Below are 19629 nucleotides of genomic sequence, written 5' to 3'. Positions count from 1 at the left end.
AATGGACTATTGTTAATTATTTAAAATAATAATTTAAAAAATATATTCATGAGTTTTCAATCTATAGTGGTTTAAAGTTAACTCAAAAATGGACCATTTTCTTAAATTTTCTAAAAAATCTTAGAGAAAGTGTAAGAAATGTATATAGTATGCTATATATTCGTGATCTACTCAATAAGCTCTTTCATTTGATACCCCACACGGCATGTTTTGGAAATTTTTATTTTTTTCTTTGTATGCCATATTTAATTACCGGGGTGCGGGCAGGGGGACCACAAAACTGGTTGGCAACATCTGTCTATAGGATGTCTGGGATCTATACAATATATATCAGAAGTCAGATTTAGGTCCGCGATTTTTGCAAACGAACATCTCCTTGGAGCCTGCTCTAATATTTAAAATGGAATTTACCTTAAAATCAACTTATAATAATGTATGGAACTAGGTTTCAATGTATTCCCTTCACACCTGTTTCAAATTGCTTATTATTCATATTAGGTACGTACTATGTATGTTAATGCTGATTTTTCTAAGAAAAAATAGTAAAAAATTAGAACTGAGAACTATAGTCTCAAAGTAAAAAAAAGAAAGGTTATTTACCTCAGCTTATGAAATCTGCTATGTAGGTATTTAATAGCTACAAAAATTATGTGTAACAGCCAAATGCACATTATATTGAGGATATATTACAATATACATACGTACATTAGGATGATATACCTAAGTATATACCTAAAGGATTTAATACATTTATGACTTTTATGAGTCTATAATATTATTTATTTTTCTTCTTTCACGGTTGTAAGTGGTTATAGTAAATAGGTAGTAATTACTTCAAATAATAGATACATTGTTTAATTACCCAGATTTCACTAAATTTATTCATCCTTTTTTAAATATTCACCCGTTTTAAATCACAATATGTATAGAAAAAAAATTGAATTCAGAATACTAAATTCGAATTTTAAATCTATTAATTGACCAAAGGTTACCGTAGCGCGTACGTGCAAAACGCAAACGTTTTCTTCCAATTCTAACAAGTGGATCTATAAGGAAATTAAACAATATGCCTGACTCATTAGTATCGAACCTACACTATATATTTTCCTAGTTATCATAACCAATTATGTTTATAATAAGGAAAGTCAGAAACAAAAGAATTGTGTTGGGAGTGAGTGTCTAAAAGGAAAGAGGTAGTATATACATACTAGCGGCCCGCCCCGGCTTCGCCCGTGGTACATATGAAAAATAGATGTTGGTCGATTCTCAGACTTACCCGATATGCACAGAAAATTTCATGAGAATCGGTCCACCCGTTTCGGAGGAGTAGGTATGCAGACTAATAACATTGTGACACGAGAATTTTATATATAAGAGATAGTCATTTTTTATATAAGTTTATCCAGAAGTTTTTTTTAGCATATAAATATATAATATATTTAATTTATTGAGGTTTTAAGGCGGTCAAAAATTTTACCGACTTTACATCCTGAGCTAGGTTCACGTGCCTATTGCCTAGATAACCTTATTTTTTCTAAAGATTTGTCTAGAATTTGCAATATATTAAGTTAGTCACATGATGTTATTACTTATCACATGTTAAATTAAAAAAACAATCTTTACGACTTCGTTGAAACCAATACTTAGGTGACAAATGACACGAGTACAGAAAACTAATTACTACGTTAGATGGCTTTGTGGTGAACAATAAAAAGTTGTTCATTTAAATTAAACGCATCAATGTATTACATAATATTATAATAAAAGTAGTTTGCTGATCCATCAACCATTTATGCAATTGAAAGACCTCGCGAACCAAAAGACTTTATTTCATTCACACTTCTAAAATATAATATTTAATTAATTGTAGGTATTATACAGGGTGTCCCACTATTGGTATACTAAGCGCGAAGGGACTTGTAGTTTTGCATACACTGATCACGTAAAAAATATATAAACAACAAAATTACGTCAAAATTTTTTTGATAATTTTTTCCTGAAAATCCATGTTTTCTTCTCTAGCTTCGCGCAGCCGTCATATACCGCTTCTCTAATGTGAGCATTTTGTCTATGAAAACATAATCTTAAATGATAGCTCACGTGCTAGTGGCAAAAATGGGCGGGTTGCTTGTTATGGGTGTACACATAGAGTTTTAAGAATTCATCTATTTGAAAAAAAAAAATGAGTCTGGAATTTTTTAAGTATTTTTTACGTACTCGGCGTAGCCAAAACTATAACCTCCTTTGAGCTTAGTATACCAACAGTGGGACACCCTGTATAATATGAATAATTCACATAAATTGTGACATTTCTAACAATATTAAAAGCAAAATATTTATCGACCAATTAACCTTTGATTTTGAGGAAAACTGCATAAACGGCCATAATGCAAATTTTGAAAAAAAAGAAAAAATTAAGAGATTTCGATAATATTTAATTAACATTCAAAAAGACCCGGGTGCATTTAATTATTATGCTCTTTTCATTTTCCTGTTTCGTTTTTGGAACCAATTTCTAAGCCAAAAATGTGAACGTACCTTTGATTATATAAAATAAGTTTCTTTAGTATCCCAGTGGGCTTAGTTCATTTCGTGGTCGTAAAAATATTACCTGGCCGCTTCTTCTGAATACTTTACAGATAAATGGTCAAGGAAAAGGACCCACAAGGTTTCATCTAGGGATGTAACGATACATGACTTTGCCGATACGATACCGATACCGATATTTGTAGTAATGTATCGGCGATACCGATACCGATACCGATATCGATGGCTTGGTAGAAAAATAAATAGTGAATTATGCATAAAAAGTTACCAACATTTAACAGAGACAACTGTTAATCGTATTCTTTTAAATAAAAATGCCAAATCAAAAAACAACAAAACCATTTATTTTAGTATTATTATTTTACGAAGTCAGTTAAACTTTAAGCAATACACATACAATCACTACCTAATAAAAGTTTACTATTCTGCCGTCCTTTAACTAGAAAGCCGTTAAGCCCACGAAGTGAGTTTCGAGTAAATGGCAAAAAACACGGAAATCGTTATTTCTTAAAAATTATGACACTTACAATAATTATTGTGAGATACATCGATCGACATTTAATTATATATAAATATTAGTTTTTAACCAGAAACTGTTATAATTTATTTTTAAATTCACTTTTTTTCGTTTAGTTCAGCATAATAATCTGAAAATTTTAACTATTTACTGGACAAGACGGCCGTTCACATACCATAGCGACTTTTTAGCTAAGTAATTTAGTATTTTTATTTTCATTTTGTGATTTTTTTTTATTTAGTAATAAAATGCTTACCTAAAACGTCGTTAAGCTACTATAAATACTTTTAAGCTATGACTTTCGTTTTAATTTAAATTTCAAAAACTTTATAATCAGCGTTTAAGGGTTTTTGGATGCTTTTGTACTATGATTCTATATAGTTGTACTAAATTTTAATGTTACTAATGTTAAAAATTTGCTGCTGTCTGAGGCTTTGCTCTCGGGAATTACATCCTCTAGGTCAACCATCAACCAATGGAAAGGAAAAGGATCAAAAGCTTTTAGGTTTAAGTATTAAGGATTTAAACACTATCTAAATTAATGGTTTTAGCGTCTTATTGTGAGTAACAAGTATTTTAAACTCTTTTACTAAATGACTCTTTTAAGTTTTCGATAAAATTAACCTTTATTTCTCGTCATGTTCACGTTTATTTCATTACAGTGGCTCATTAAGGGGTTAAGATTGAGATAAATCTTCTCGCTTTTCTTTTTTGGAACCGTATATTCATTTAGAATTGCAATTTTAACGTTATTTTATAAATATTCTTCTGCGAAGTTAGTCTGCGAAGGGGTTAAGATTGAGATAAATCTTCTCGCTTTTCTTTTTTGGAACCGTATATTCATTTAGAATTGCAATTTTAACGTTATTTTATAAATATTCTTCTGCGAGTCACGGATATGAGAGTACATATAGAACCACAAACATATAAACATAAATCGTTTCCTGAAAAAAAAAATTAAGACTTGTGCACAAGGTTTTTGAAAAAATAAAACCCTGGTTTCAATAGGGCTTCAAGCTCTTACATGTGGGATGCTCTTAATAAATAATGTAGAACCGCTTATCAAATGATTAGAAGACTCTTTCATCCACATTCAGAAAATATAATATACCAGAATATGTGGAAAATAGCAGGAGGTAGAAAACTTTTTATTTGCTACTATGTAAAAAATACAAATCTTAATAATCTAATACATATAAAGATAAGAAAAAATAGCAATAGTTGCAAAATGGACTCCCCGTCAGCGGGTCAAAGGTAGTGTACTCCTAACAATTTTTGTATCACCATCTCTAGTACATTGCTTGACAGTCGATTACTAATTCCACCCAAGGGGTAAATTACATAATTAATAAATAGCTTTAAAAATTAAATAGTACAGACTGTCTTTCTTCTCTTTCTCGGTTACAGAGACAAATCAGAGTCTAAACAGAGAAGTACGATTGAAAGTTCGCACTGTCGTAACCATTACCTACCAAATTTTCGTAACTTTGACTTGTTATATTTTCCGTAATTTAGCTGCTAGATTGTTTAAAACTTAGTAAACCTGATCAGAAACAATACGTCTTGTAAAAGAAAATAAAAAACAATCGGTACTCTGCTTGGGAGTGACATTATTTCATCATCACTCTCATCCCCAAAACTGATGCATCACCAGAATCGGATAACTGCCTTTTAGCTTAAAAATGAGGGTTAGCTGCTTTGTAGCTAAGCAAAACAGTGTTATTAGAATTTTTCCTAAATAAAATTACTTAACTAAAAAAGCATTAAGGGCGAGTAACTGCAAATAAGGTAAGGATTTCCATTGGAATCGTTATATGAAAGCATATCATAAAGCAGTTATAGTCCTTTTGCGTCCCTATAGTCAAGTATAATCTGATAACGTACTTTTAGTCAAGTAAAAAGCTAAAAAATAATTATTAAATCTGGCGGTTAAGGTACTTTTAAGGAAATTTAGCGAAGTAGTGTTGGTTAGACGCTTTCAAGTTATGGAATCGCTGAAAATTGTGTTACTTAACGGCTTACAATATTTTCATATATTTATAACTATTAATGCTAGAGAAATGATTCTTAGACAGAAAGATAGAGAATTCTGAACTCTATCACCCTACATTTAAAACTGAAAATTGACCATTTGAGGGTTAAGGGGGCGCATAAAGCAAAATAACCAATCTTCTATTAGATGATACGTGTAATATGCAAGACCAAATCTAAAAAATAAAATATATATCAAACTAGATGATATGTTCAACGATTCTGTTTAATCAAAAACATAAAATATTAAAATTTACTCGATAAAAAAAAATCACCAAGTTAGCTCTAATTTTCACACTTTTACGTTTTCTACTTGACATGGTAATACTTATTATGATTTTTTTTTCATAAACAATTATATTAAAACATTTGCAAGATATTTGTCAGAGCATTTTGTGTAATTACTTTTAGTTTTGGTTTTATCTGCGATAAACCACTTTTATCGTGACAAAATCAAACGTTTATCTCGAGAAAAAAAGAGCGCCAAAAGTGGTTTATCGCAGATAAAACCAAAAAACTTGGTGATTTTTTTTTATCGAGTCAATTTTAATATTTTATGTTTTTGATTAAACAGAATCGTTGAATATATCATCTAGTTTGATATATATTTTATTTTTTAGATTTGGTCTTGCATATTACACGTATCATCTAATAGAAGATTGGTTATTTTGCTTTATGCGCCCCCTTAACGGCTTTTTAGTTAAAGGACGGCAGTATTGGTAGAGTTTTTTCAGAAAACAAAGTGCGCACGCGCGGGCGGCCTCCCGCATCGTTCATTGGGCGCGGATTTTTGAATTATTTGATATCAAAAAAATTGGATGTTTGTAAAGTAGGTTTACGATCGAGATGTTTACGTGATAACATAATGCAGTGGCAGCGCTCGAGATGAAACGGGAGATCGGTCCGTCTCTCTCTCGTTATACCTGCGATCGTGCTCGTGAGGTTTTGGTGTGACACAAGTTTATGAACATGTCACCCGACTAAAACGATTTTAAAAACGTTAAAAATTAAAAAAATTCAAAATTATTTCTTTCTTTCCTTTACATAAACAAATTTGTGATTGGAACACTCCTAGTAAGCAAATAAAATGCTTGTGTCAGGAGGTTCCGCTCTTCCTTAACACTATTACAGAAACAGAAATACAACAATATGAATGAATACAATGCAAAAACATAAAAGAAAAGAAAGAATTTAATAAAAAAATATCGGTATCGGTTGATTTATTATCGGCGATACCGATATATCGGCTTGCCGATATATCGGCCGATATATCGGTATCTGTATCGGTATCGTTACATCCCTGGTTTCATCCTTTGATAATAATTATCAGTTGTATGGAATCACTACATAGTATAAAACAAAGTCGCTTTTTCTGTCCCTATGTCCCTTTGTATGCTTAAATCTTTAAAATTACGAAACGGATTTTGATGCGGTTTTTTTAATATATAGAGTGATTCAATAGGAAGGTTTTAGTATATAATTTATTAGGTTTGAGACAAAGCGGGCGAAGCCGCGGGCGGTAAGCTAGTACTAAAATAAATCAAAAATAAATTAAAAGTAAATACCCCTCGTTTTTATATTGCTTATTGGATACTTCGTCATCGTCAATAAAAATACGGCACATACCTAATTCAATTAGAAAAAAGAGCAATTGTCATCAATTATTATCCTATAAAATATCGATTATTCTTTTTATTGCTCCGTGTAGCATGCATGCAGTTGCAGGTGTTCCTAGCCCCTCAGATATTTCCACGAATATTGTTCTCGTTTGCGATAGAGTGGAAAAGTTTATTCTGTTATGTCCTGGAATTTTGTATAAATTTATTGGTCTGTGTTCTTATAGTTTAAAAAATCGTGTACGGATTTATAAATGACAATTTTCATGTAAATAACCTTTCTTTTTTTACTTTGAGACTAGTTCTCAGTTCTAATTTTTTACTTGAAGTTTTTATCAAAATAGTTTGAGATATTGCCAAATTCTATAGATATAATGTTAGTAACGTCCTTTAGCTTTCCAAAATTTTTGAAACATATATACTATCTGGAACATTCTAAAATATCTATGCCATGTTTGCTTTCGAAACAGCAAATTTGTTGTATTACATAATTAAAACAAATTTCGACACAATAATCGTAACAGTTCTAGTAAAATACGAATAGGTAGTTCGACCATCGTTTCTATGAACAAATCGTAAAAAGTAATTATTACTTATTAGTGCTCATCCATGCGTAGTTCGTAGTCCTTTGAAATGGGAACGCACAAGCATTGCACACAAATGTAAATTATAAATATCCGAAGAACCATCTAGAATCGTTATTAATTAATTTGATTGTTCGATAAGGGAAATCCTACTTAATTGGCTACCACAATCATTTTTATACTTTGTTGATATTTCGTATTTTAACCTACAATCCAGTAATCGTCTGAACTCTAAATATAAATATAAATATAGATAATTACATAAATAAACACTTAATTAATCGAATATATATTTATGATATTATTAAGACAGTAACGCAACAGAAGTTTTTACTCTATAATCATTAATTTTCTAAAAATTACTGTTGTTTCGAACCTCTTTGTCTTTGTCACTTGTAGGTATATATTAAAATTCATGTCAGAGTACAAAATCATCATCACCGCGAATGTGAATGTCCCTTCAAGTTTGTCAAGGCATTTGAACAATTGTATGCTAATTGATTATTATTAATTGGCAATAAACACGACCTTTTTACTGCTTTATTTTATTTGCTTGCAATAATTATTGCAAGTTTAAGAATAAATCTTTCATCATTTGACTCTGCGAGTATAATTAATTAAAAAAGTAGTTTATCATTGATCTATAGTCTATAGTCAATACCAATACATAATATAAAACTGAAAAGTTTGTTTGTTGGTTTGTTTGTACGCGCTAATCTCAGGGACTACTGGTCCGATTTGAAAAATTATTTCGGTGTAAGATATCCCATTTATTGAGGATGGTTCTAGTATATCATCACGCTCGCGCTAAGACCAACAGTAGCGGAAAACCGTGGGGCACAGCTAGTTTATTATATTAACTTAAACATTGTTGCACTAATTCACGTGAATATTAATATTGATAAAATAACTTGCAGACTTGCTAGACTTTATTTACTAAGATAAAGTCTAGAGACTAGAATTATGCAAAAATGCACAATATACTGTGACCATTGCATACACGTGTGAACTAAATGCTGATTTCAATAATTTCAATCTCTATCTATACTACCATAGAATTTATTTATTGAAGTATAGTATGTAAATTGGAAATAATTTGTTTTTTGTTATTGAGGGCAACTGATTGATCAGTTGTTTTCATCTCTATACTTGCATAGCGTTGCATTCAATAAAAGCAGTTGTTTTAACAATTTTGCTTCTCTAAAACGATGTTAATTTTTATTATTAATTTCCAAATATTTAAAAAAATGTGTTTGATTGACAAAGCAATCACAATGACTTATTTCCCGTGCTAAGGGTTCAAGGGTGTTCGATTGGCATTGAACTGGCCGTTGACCATTATAACGGAAACCACCATTGTTCCATTGATACAATATTATTTATCACATTCTTATAAATATTGAAATTTATATACTTATGTGTTGTATGTTTATTTTACTACGCAATGCCGGCTTTTGGTGGATTTAAAATAAACATTACATATAATAATATAATCTTTTATCTAGAAGCTAAAATAAGAAGATATCGAAGTAGAGACTAAAGCTTAAAATGTAGAGATAATGAAATATTGATTACCCTCATATTTCACTCTAATGAAAAGAATATATTTACTTGCATACATATTTTGTTTATGACTTTTGTGGGTTATATAATTAACACGCCATTGTTTGTTATACAGAAATCACACATCACAACTGTTATCGATGACGTAAAATATAGTTGTTTATGGCTTATGAGTCAGAATATTATTTTTTCATCTATTTGTCTAGTAAGAATGGGTCAGTAAAGTGTGGTAAAGTTAACGCAAATACGATAGTACTGTATAGAAAACTTAACGGGTAAATTTCTCTCCATTAAAAAATGATTTGAGTGTACTTGTTATCTTCTTTGTGTTAAATGGTTGTTAACTAAATCTTGTACATAGGTACATACCTGCACGGTGTAGAAAGGTGAGAGTTATAATAGCTTACAACGTCATGTATGATAATATGTATAGGTACAGCTTTTTGCTGATACTAAAAATAAAATAAAACACCCAAAATGAAACTGCTGTTCTCTACATTGAGATATTATTACTACGTATGGAGGAGACACCACGAACAAAATCTGTGTGCTATTTTTTTGCTCTAACTAAGTTTTAAAAATTATTATCTAGTTAGGTACTTACCGATGAAAGTTATTCCTCTGCACTTTTCCGTATTATTTGTGCAATATCGTAACACACACGAAGGCATATTTTATGCGTTTCACTTTAAAACAAATTAAAAATGAGCGTGCAGTTACGCCATATGGCGTATGTTGAGCGGAACATAAGTGATGTAGGCGGTGTCGTCTCCATATGTATATCTCAATGGTTCTCTACCATTTTTTTTTTCTAAAAAAAAGGTACCCTTATCTCCAGAGCCGCTATTAGGGCAATGCCTTCGTTGCAAATAAACTTAAAACATGTACATTTTTTGTTACAAATGTGGCTTTTTCAAATATAAAACGTTCACAAAAAAAGTCTGAGTGACACCCAGATCGTGACTTGTTGACAATTGTTTTCAGTTATGTTTACATCTTCAGACAGTTCACTGTACATTTATACACGCATTGTTTAAAGAAGACGTCCATATGTATTGTTGTCTTCAACATCCTTTACGTGGATTACTCTAGGATTTTTAACACTCCTCTACAAAAATCTGATTTATAGCTTATTGTTTTAGCTACTAGCTGCTCTGCCAGCTTATAAGTTTTGTGTTTGTAGTTTCTTAATTTTTAAACATTTATTAGGAATCATAATCAAAGACAAATTTAGCCAATCTTAATTCATATAAAAATCCATTCTGCCATTCTACAGTTGTGATAAGACACAATATCAACATGACTTTCTATTAAATCTTAGACTCGAAAGTAAGTGGTGTGGTTCAGAATCACTGAATCATCATAATAAGGAACGCATCTTTGTGTCATAAGTTGATAACCAATTAACGTAAAAATTTGATAGTAAATAGTAATACTGGTAAAATATAATTAAATTATCATCCTTAATTGAACCGGTGAAACTACTCGTAATTGAAGAAAACAAACATGTTCCAGTTTTCTTCAATGATTAGTATAGGTATAAATACTCGATAATATGTAGGTAAAGGTATTGAATATCGATAGTAATCTTAAATAATGTAAATGATTAATTTTATGGTATTCTAGTTTATTCATAAAAACACCTCCTTGTAGTAACAATACATAATTATTAATTGTCTTGTTAGCGCAATTACATACAAGCCGTTACGGTAATCGACTTTTTATATTCATAAAGATTTTTTCTCATTCTCATTGAATCACACATTGTTATAAATTATTGCAGTAAAAAACTGTTTCTCTATGACACATAAAATAACATGAATTTATCGTAAAAATATTTTAGACACTCATTTTCCTCAAAATTTTAAGATATTGGAAATAACTAGGTAACTACCATAATAAATTAGCGTGGCTTTTTTATGTGCAAATACTTCTAATAGTCGTTTTTAAGTTAAAAGCCAATATTGAATGATCATAAGAGTTCAGTTAAAGCTATTGCGAAATTAAAACTAATAGGATAGTGACCTTTAAATATTATAGATGTACCTACTAGTACTAACTAACTTGAACTAAATAAGGTAATTATTTTTAAGGAAAAATTTACTATCGATTAAAATATGACAAATACAGTTTTATTTTTTTAATAAGGCCTGTTTTTGCACATCTTTTTCTCAACTCGACTTTAATCCTTCATAGAAAAGTAAATACTTACTCAAATCCCTTATTTTCGAAGCTAAAAAAATTTTATTAACATAATATTTGAAACTAATCCATACAAAATGGACTAATATTAATTGTAAGGTAATATCGTTTCAAATAGATTACCCTGCAAGAATACCAGAAATCGGCCCAACAATATTATATCCAAAAAAATAAAAACACCTGTCATAAATTCTTCGATGCTGCAGGTGCACTGACCTATCGGATATTTTAACTTTTTATCCGCATTCCGTTAGAATACACAATGACATCTTCCCTCACAATTAGAATGTAATTTGTTTTTTTTTATGTTTTTATAGTGAAATCAGATTTTAGCGTAATTCTTACGTCGCGTAGGTACCAATAAAAATATGTTTAATTATAATACACATGTATAATAATTATAAATTGTAGGTTATATATATCATAGAGACAATGATCTTTCGCTTATTAAGGGTAAATTGGGATTCTAAATCCATTAATCTTCATGCATAATTTCAAATTTGATCTTTTAACCTCAGTTTCCCAGAAAACAATGATGCTTTTTAACGTCATTCTCTTGTCATCGTTCTTCAATTATACGAGTGTTTCTTTGTAATAACAAAACGTAAGTAAAAGATCATAACCTCGTGATGTGTTTTAAAATTATAGAAGTATGTAACTGATGAATCACATTTAATGCATAGCTTTGCAACAAAGATTGTGTGACATTACCACCATTCGTGATAATTGTCCCTTGCTCAAGTGTTAATTAGGAAATCATTGTCGATAAATGATACTCGTGAATTTAATTACCAGATCACATAATTAACATCCACATCTTGTTTCACGGCTATTAACAATGTGACAGAATAAAAATGACAACTTCCCCCTGCTCCTAGTTTACATCTTTACTGAATAAGGTAGGACAAGAATAGGGCCACTTTCGAGTTAGTTACAAGTAATAAAACAGCGACTAATAAATTCAAATGGTTGCAAACAAATGAATATATATTCAAGGCGTCACTATTCGAGATATTTGACGTCAGCAAGGTATAATCGCGACACGTCGCGTCGCCATTGTCAATAAAACCGAATAGGCCGTAAATCACAACTCGGAAATGAAAAATGATGTAGTCCCCAGAAGGATATACTCAAAATTTTCCGATAAAAGTCACGTCTTGATGAAACTAAATATGCAAATGCGGCCTGAAATAATTTATCTGAAAGGGTAAATTTCCTCCCAGACAAATTAATTCAGGCCATTCGTTGAACGTTTTTAATAAAAAAGCTAGGCTATCAATTGGACGGCTGCCACATGTACGTTATGCTTTAAATTTTATGATTCGTTACGAACAATATTGGTCCGGGAGCCAGCAGCAGATTTTATGACCAAGTTCCTCTCAAGCGGTAATTAGTAAAATGCATCAAAGTATAGTATTATGAAGCCTCGTGAACGTCAGCTGGAGCTCGGTTGGGGGGAAGAGCGGTTGTAGCCTCCCGTATCAGCTGACGGTTTTTCCACCAAGATACAGCCAGCTGACATATATATTTATCCACAGTTACATATAAGCTATCATCAGGTAAATTTTTGTTTGAGAGGAAATAACGGAAAATAAATTTTTCTTTAAATTTAACTTTCATTTTCGAGACACCAGCTGACGTATAATACACCATGTTGTAATCAGCTGACTATTTTTTTTCGTTGAGATATTGGGTTAGCTACAATTTGACAAATTTTTAGCTGAGAGGAAATGAATGAATGAATGTATTTTTTTTCCTATGTGCGTGGGAGGCTACAACCGCTCACCCCCCCAACCGAGCGCCAGCTGACGTTCACGAGGCTTTATAATACTATACTCTCATGCGTCTGACGAATTATCTCTTGAGAGGAAATAGTTAACCAAATTTGCACCTGGCTCCCTAACCATGTTGAGTAATTTGAAAGACGTAGGTACTATTAAAAATGCATTTGTCCTGCAACACAACATTACCCAGTGTAGCAAAATTCCATCTACGTAATTTTCATATTTTATCAACCGCAAAAGCGTCTGTAGGAAACATAACAAAAATATATAATACATTATATAAAAATAAGTATGCAAGCAATAAGTTATTTATTTTCAAGAATTTATATAGCCTTTAAAATAAATTAAGTAACATTGAAGATTTATAGTGTAAAGAAACAATTGTTAACAGCCTATATGTAATATGCGGTTAGTACAATCCATATTTAAAGAGTGTCCGATATACAGTTAATCAGAATATAACTTCTTTTAAGTCCCGATATTACCATACTAATGAATAGATAAGAATCTTATCACACTCCTTTCAACATGTAGGTAATTAGTTAGTGACTAATACCATAGAATACGTAAATATTTTATTATGCCACTGAGATTACATTTCGTTTCCGTTTGTATTTGCTATACAACATCGAAGGCATGTCTATTATAAACATTTCACAAAAGAATCAAAACGTATAAATTACAAAATAAACCAAAAATGCTGCCTTATTCAGATCTAGGATATCTAGTTAGGCTAAGTCTTAAAGCATATTCATATAATATTGGATCCTATTAAGACCGTGACCGTGTAATGTATTCAAAGCACGTTATTTATATGTCGCGAATGGAAAGAATAATAATCAATTATAATTTATTTACGTGATTATCTTCACGGTAAATTATGTTACCAACGTAAGTAAATAAAGGTGAATGATTTCATACAAATCGAACATTAATCACAATATGCCCAAGAAACATATTGGTTTAAAATTTAAATTAACATAATGGCGCAAATCTCAATTCAGTTTCTTTTAACTTCCATAGAAGTTCACAAGCTACATATGATCAAAATTTTATATTCTGTATCTTCAAGTCTTATCGTCGTACGGCTTAATCAAATCTCTCCATTTTATTATTAACCCAATAAAGCAATATCAATTGAGAAAATATACTTTTCTTAAATCACATATGATGCCGATTCAGATATTATGAGAAACTGTCTCATGTTTGTAAACATAGCGCTTCTTATTTTTATCGACCTCAATGCATATAATATTTTATACTTACAATATTGTAGAAATCGTATGATTAATTGTAATTAATTCTTCTCAACAAATGGATTTATATTTCCATTATGTCCAGTACTTATTATATTAATTGGAGAACTTTTCACTAAAACTCTCTTTTTAAAAAATTTCCTACTAAGTAAGGTTAACTGGTAGAGAATCATCATGACGTCAAACGACACCAAGGTTTTGTATTTATTCGAGTAATTGTTTACGGCTGACTTATTGAAAGCATCGAATATAATAATGTAGTCTCATATTACATTACAAAAACCTTATAAAGAAATAAATACATATTAGGTAATCAAAAAATGTTACTTCTCAAATCGCTAAGGGGAATCCGGAATGTGCCAATGAATTTCTCACCTATTTTAAAGAAGGAAAAGGTTATTAAAGGACCACATCGGGACATCTTCTTAGTGAAATCCTCAATATAATTAAAAATAATAAGACTTCCGTGCTCTCTTATACCGAAACGTATGATAATAATATTTATATGTCTCCGGGAATCGAATCTAGGACAATTGATTCCTAATTTCCTCATGTCAGCAGCTGTAACATGGAGGTAAATATAATACTGAAAATGTATTGACGCCATTCTGTACATTATCATGGTATTTTGGTTGAATCACTATAAGGCAGGAAAACCAAACAAAGACAGGATGACAAGCTATCCAAAAATGGTCGATCATTGTTCCTATGTTAATTATGTAAAATAATAATTAATACTTAATGCATCAGTATTTGCTGGCAAAAGTTCAATATCAAATATATATAAAATAAGCTTGTAACTATTTTTATTTATTCTCTTTTAAATAGTATTGAATAGATATTAAAACAATTATCTCCTAAGATATGTATAAATAACAATATAATACATACTATGTACCTAGTTAAAGTAAAGCCGTGTAGATAGGGTACTATTGATTAATTTAAATCAAAACAACGTTACCTATTTTAAAATAAACATTTGCAAATAATTAAATGTTGATTTTGTATTCAGTTGGTCATTGTTTTTCAAACGAATTTAACAGATGTAATTGCCTGTCCGAAAAACAAATTCAAATCAGAATTTTATGCATAATATTATGCATTATCCCACGTCTTTGAAGAATAATAAAGTGACTTTAAAATCAAAAAAAATTAATTACTCATTATAAATAGGTAAATAGGTTATACAGTAATTAAACTTTTTAGCATCTAAACATTTGAGACTTGACAACAATCTCATAAAACACTTAAATGTGATTGTTATTGGAAAAAACCAACCATTAAATTGTTTTTTACAAAAAATACAATGTAGGTAGTACATTAATCTACGATAATCGTTTTTCTAACTATTCCATTTTCATTTAGTTTTATTTTAAACTAAGAAGACTAACCCATTGGAACGGCCCGATCGGTCCACGACACAATAGATTTTCTATTTTGTCTGTGATTCCGGGGCCTCAGTTATTCGGTATTCTGCGAATTTTACATCACCAAATAGAGTGTGAATGAACCTTGTCGTATTATTGTTATATTATTTTCTTTATATTGTATGTCTCTACTGTGAAACATAATATTAATGTATGTGATTGAATGTTTGCAAATTTGCACTACCATACCATTAAATGTTATTGTAGAAAAATTATTTCAATAGGTAACTTATTTCAATATTCTTGGTATCGTGTTGATTATTTTTATAAATATTGTGACATAAAATACATGATAATTATCTTGTTACAGAAAAGAAAGAAATATTAAAAAGTGTAAATGGGTGCTTCAAGCCGGGAGAACTCACGGCCATCATGGGTCCTTCAGGGGCCGGGAAAACAACACTGCTCAATATCTTAGCTGGTTACTCGTAAGTCTATTATTTTTTTATTAAATATGCCTAGCAACCGTCTTTTGTGTGTGTTTTTATACTTGTTATCTTTAATGGGATCTTTGAAGAAACAAGTAATTTTAGTAAAGAAATTGACACTTTCATAGAGACAACGAAAAGTACCACTTTCATATCCGTTCGTGCAAAAGAAAATAACAAAACGCAATTACGTAACTTTCTCATTCAGATTTAATGTTTATTGTTTTCTAAATGCAAAGGTTTTCTATTTAATAGCAAAACAACAATGTTCACTTGCTCATTTAAAACTCATTACTGATCAGTGTTTATTATACTTGAACTCTTATCCTAATGTATGTTACTTTGTTGTTTGATAAAAACAATTATCTTACAACGTTCAACGTTAACAATTATCTTTTAGAATGACAATCGATTATACATAAAGGTACCTATATTTATTTCTTATTTTAATGATTTCCATACATTCATTATTTCATAAAAAGACTGCGACGGGAAAGGAAGTTCATTTCGGAGCATCCCATACTGACAAATTTTTACATTTAAATAGAGTCTAATTACATATTCACTTGTCTCCAATGACGCATGGGTTCCTAATTCCTATAGATTCGAAATCTGTGCACATAATAAAAATACTGACTCAACAGGAAAGGCGACAAATAGATTGTTCTTCCTTATAGACAAAACAATTGTTTACAAACAGGACCCAAGGCGCAAACGGCGAGATTGTCGTAAACGGGGTCACATCTTGCGCATCCAAGTCAGCGGGTCGAGGCGGGGCGCGTTACATCCGCCAGCAAGATGACCTCCGAATGCATCTTACTGTGTATGAGTCCATGGCTCTTGCAGCCACTCTTAAACTGGCCGACTTCTCGTCGCACGAGCGCAAAGAGAAAGTAAGTCGAAAATACACGAAACAAAACAAAACAGTGAAAGTCTGTAGCAGCTCTTAGTTAATCATGCATGCACCACAAGCTTACATAATAATACGATTGCGTAGTACCAATTACTAGATGTTTATATTATATTGATAATAATTAATAAGCTAATTTTATAGAATCGTGCTGTTAAATGATAAATCTCATTAACTTTATGATTTATCTCAATAGTTCGATATTTTAACATTCGATGGTAAAGTTACTAGAATTAATCTTGACTATTTGAACTATGGTTTGAACATTACGACTTTCATCGTAAAATTGATTTGATTTGATGTTAATTAATTCAAAGTTCAAATGTATGTTAGTATGACTGTCATGTCTATTAGCGAATCGATAAGCAATGTCAATGTTTTTCCCTGTTTTAGTCTTGAGCATGTGTACTATTCATTGCCACATTAGTATATTTTTATCAATAACATTTATTTACGCTATCTTATATTTTATCGTTTTTGGTTTTGCAATCGCTTGTAACATAAATATTTCTGAATTACACAATTAATTTCGAAAAAAAACATATTTCAAAATATGTATACAAAATTACAAAACTTGTTTCGTTTGTAATATTCCGAAATTTAACAATCATTGATATTACATGCCTTGTAATAAAATCAGCACCAATGAAATAAAGGATATCGCAATGAATTGAATAAGGTATAAACAATATATTTATTAGGTACCTTAGTATACTGTTTTAATTTAACAAATTTTGGGTTACTTACTAAATATGGACGAAATGATAGCAAACACATAAGCCTTTCCTCGGCTTAATTGAGATAAAATTATTCTTCAAACTGTCAGAATACCAAAATATCTCACCCAACTAAATTCTAATGCATTTTTTTTTCAATCTTAAAATCCTGTTGTGTAAAAGGCTGTTCCCAAACGTATAATTTTTTTGCACGCCTCATAAGCGAAGCGTTGAGGTGGGTACTACTGTCACTTCGCGCAAAACATCTGATTTTTCAAACTTAAAATGTCTTTATGTATCATACATTGCACTTGTAAGATAATACATACACACACATATTAAGAAAAAACACTATTTTTAACGTTCATGATATTTTTGATGTCATTTTTGTTATTTAAACTAGTTAAAAAACAGTTTAAAAAAGTTCTGTCTTGGACGTCCGTGTGTCTGTATGTGCGGATCCTTTTTCTTGTTAACACGATAGCGACCGAAATACTTTACTAATCGAGTCTTTTTTTTTCTCTTACGCTTGAGTATGCTCAGGAATAGAACCCTTTCATTTTTCAGGGTCTGATTCGATGTGGTTTATTGTTATTAAATAAACAAAAATAATAATTAATAAATATTTATTAAAAAAAAATTATGAGGCGTGCACTTTTGGATTTTCCAAATTATTTTTATATAAAATCCTAATGTAGAAGACTTAATCGTATTATTTTCTACAGGCCAACGAAATATTAGCCCTATTAGGGTTAAATGGAACATCACAGACGCTGTGTCGCGATCTCTCTGGAGGCCAGAAGCGGCGGCTGGCTGTTGCCCTTGAACTTCTCTCGGATCCATCTTTATTGTTCCTTGATGAACCTACTACGTAAGTACATTAATTGTAATACATACAATAATTATTGAAAAAAAGTGAATTGAGTTGCTAAATTATTTAAAAAAAAAACTAAAATCTAAGGAGACCAAACGCAACCCAGTCGAAAGTTCTAGTGTAACAAACCCTTAAAAAATACAGTCGCATTGTAAACCTCCACCTTTTTTCAAGTCGGTTTATAAACTTAATCCTTAGTCATAACATATTTTAACAATCACAGTATTATTTTAATGGACACAATACAACAATGGTTTTAATTCAAGATGTATCATGTATGCATTCCCATGTGAATAAGATGTAAAAACTATATTTGTCCGTCAAGTATATAACGTAGTTCTCACAATTTGCAATAATTAGGAATTGTTTATACCTAGATTACTAAATGGCTTTTTTGTGCACTTATAATTAAAAAATAAATAAGAACATTGAAGAAACACGTCATATAATGTGTTCTGCTTCAATAATATTGAGTAACCAAGAAAATAACTAAGAATGAATTCTAAGTATTCGTGTTGTTATGATAATTGTATTTGGAGATAAACAACATTATGCAGAAGACAAACCACAGTTATTGAAGGATTTTACGATTTAAAATTCAATCATATAGAATTTGTATTTCATTATCCGAAGGCAAAATTTACTTGACTACATTATAAAAACTGTCCTTTTAGTAATGACTCTATTATTATATTATATCATAGCCTTTTAGTCATGATTTACGTACATATTTTATAGGAGCAATCTTTTAGTAACTTATTCTTAAGCTTATTCTTAGCTTCGGAAGACTAGATGCACGTGTGATGGCGTGTACAAATCGTGTTTTCATGGCTTTTGTATTTTTTAGCTATAATAATTAGCTGAAAATATTCCATGTATTCAGGAATAGATAAAGTTTCCTAATACATACATATTATAGAAACAAAAAGTTTATTTTCTCTTTTCGTTTATATTTTACGTTTCACGCACAATACCAATGTATATGCACCCGTATTATCTTACCTAATAAATAAATAGTCTGTGTGAATGATGAAACAAATCAATATACTTACAGGATGTCCTATCGCCAGTGTATATTAAACAAATATTTGCAATTTTCCATATGCTGATCACCTAAAAATACTCACAATATTCCGGTTGCATTGTGCATCATAATATGTTACAAGAAAACCTT

At 30.6% G+C, this 19629-nt stretch overlaps 1 protein-coding gene across 1 annotated transcript in view; it reads left to right on the top strand.

Moving 5' to 3' along the window:
• LOC149909063 (ATP-binding cassette sub-family G member 1) overlaps window positions 1–19629 on the top strand; it is a 56283-nt gene that overhangs the window by 14294 nt on the left and 22360 nt on the right. Inside the window, exons 3-5 of the mRNA XM_090120669.1 lie at window positions 15838–15955; window positions 16656–16848; window positions 18307–18452. Coding sequence (XP_089976795.1) covers window positions 15838–15955; window positions 16656–16848; window positions 18307–18452 — 457 coding nt within the window. The remainder of the gene's footprint in view (window positions 1–15837; window positions 15956–16655; window positions 16849–18306; window positions 18453–19629) is intronic.

Source organism: Colias eurytheme, chromosome 4 (assembly GCF_061535395.1).
Source record: "Colias eurytheme isolate Ceu_HAF_F1 chromosome 4, ilColEury1 Martin Lab GWU primary, whole genome shotgun sequence".
Taxonomy (NCBI): Eukaryota; Metazoa; Arthropoda; class Insecta; order Lepidoptera; family Pieridae; genus Colias; species Colias eurytheme.
This window is presented reverse-complemented; position numbering and strand designations above follow the sequence as displayed.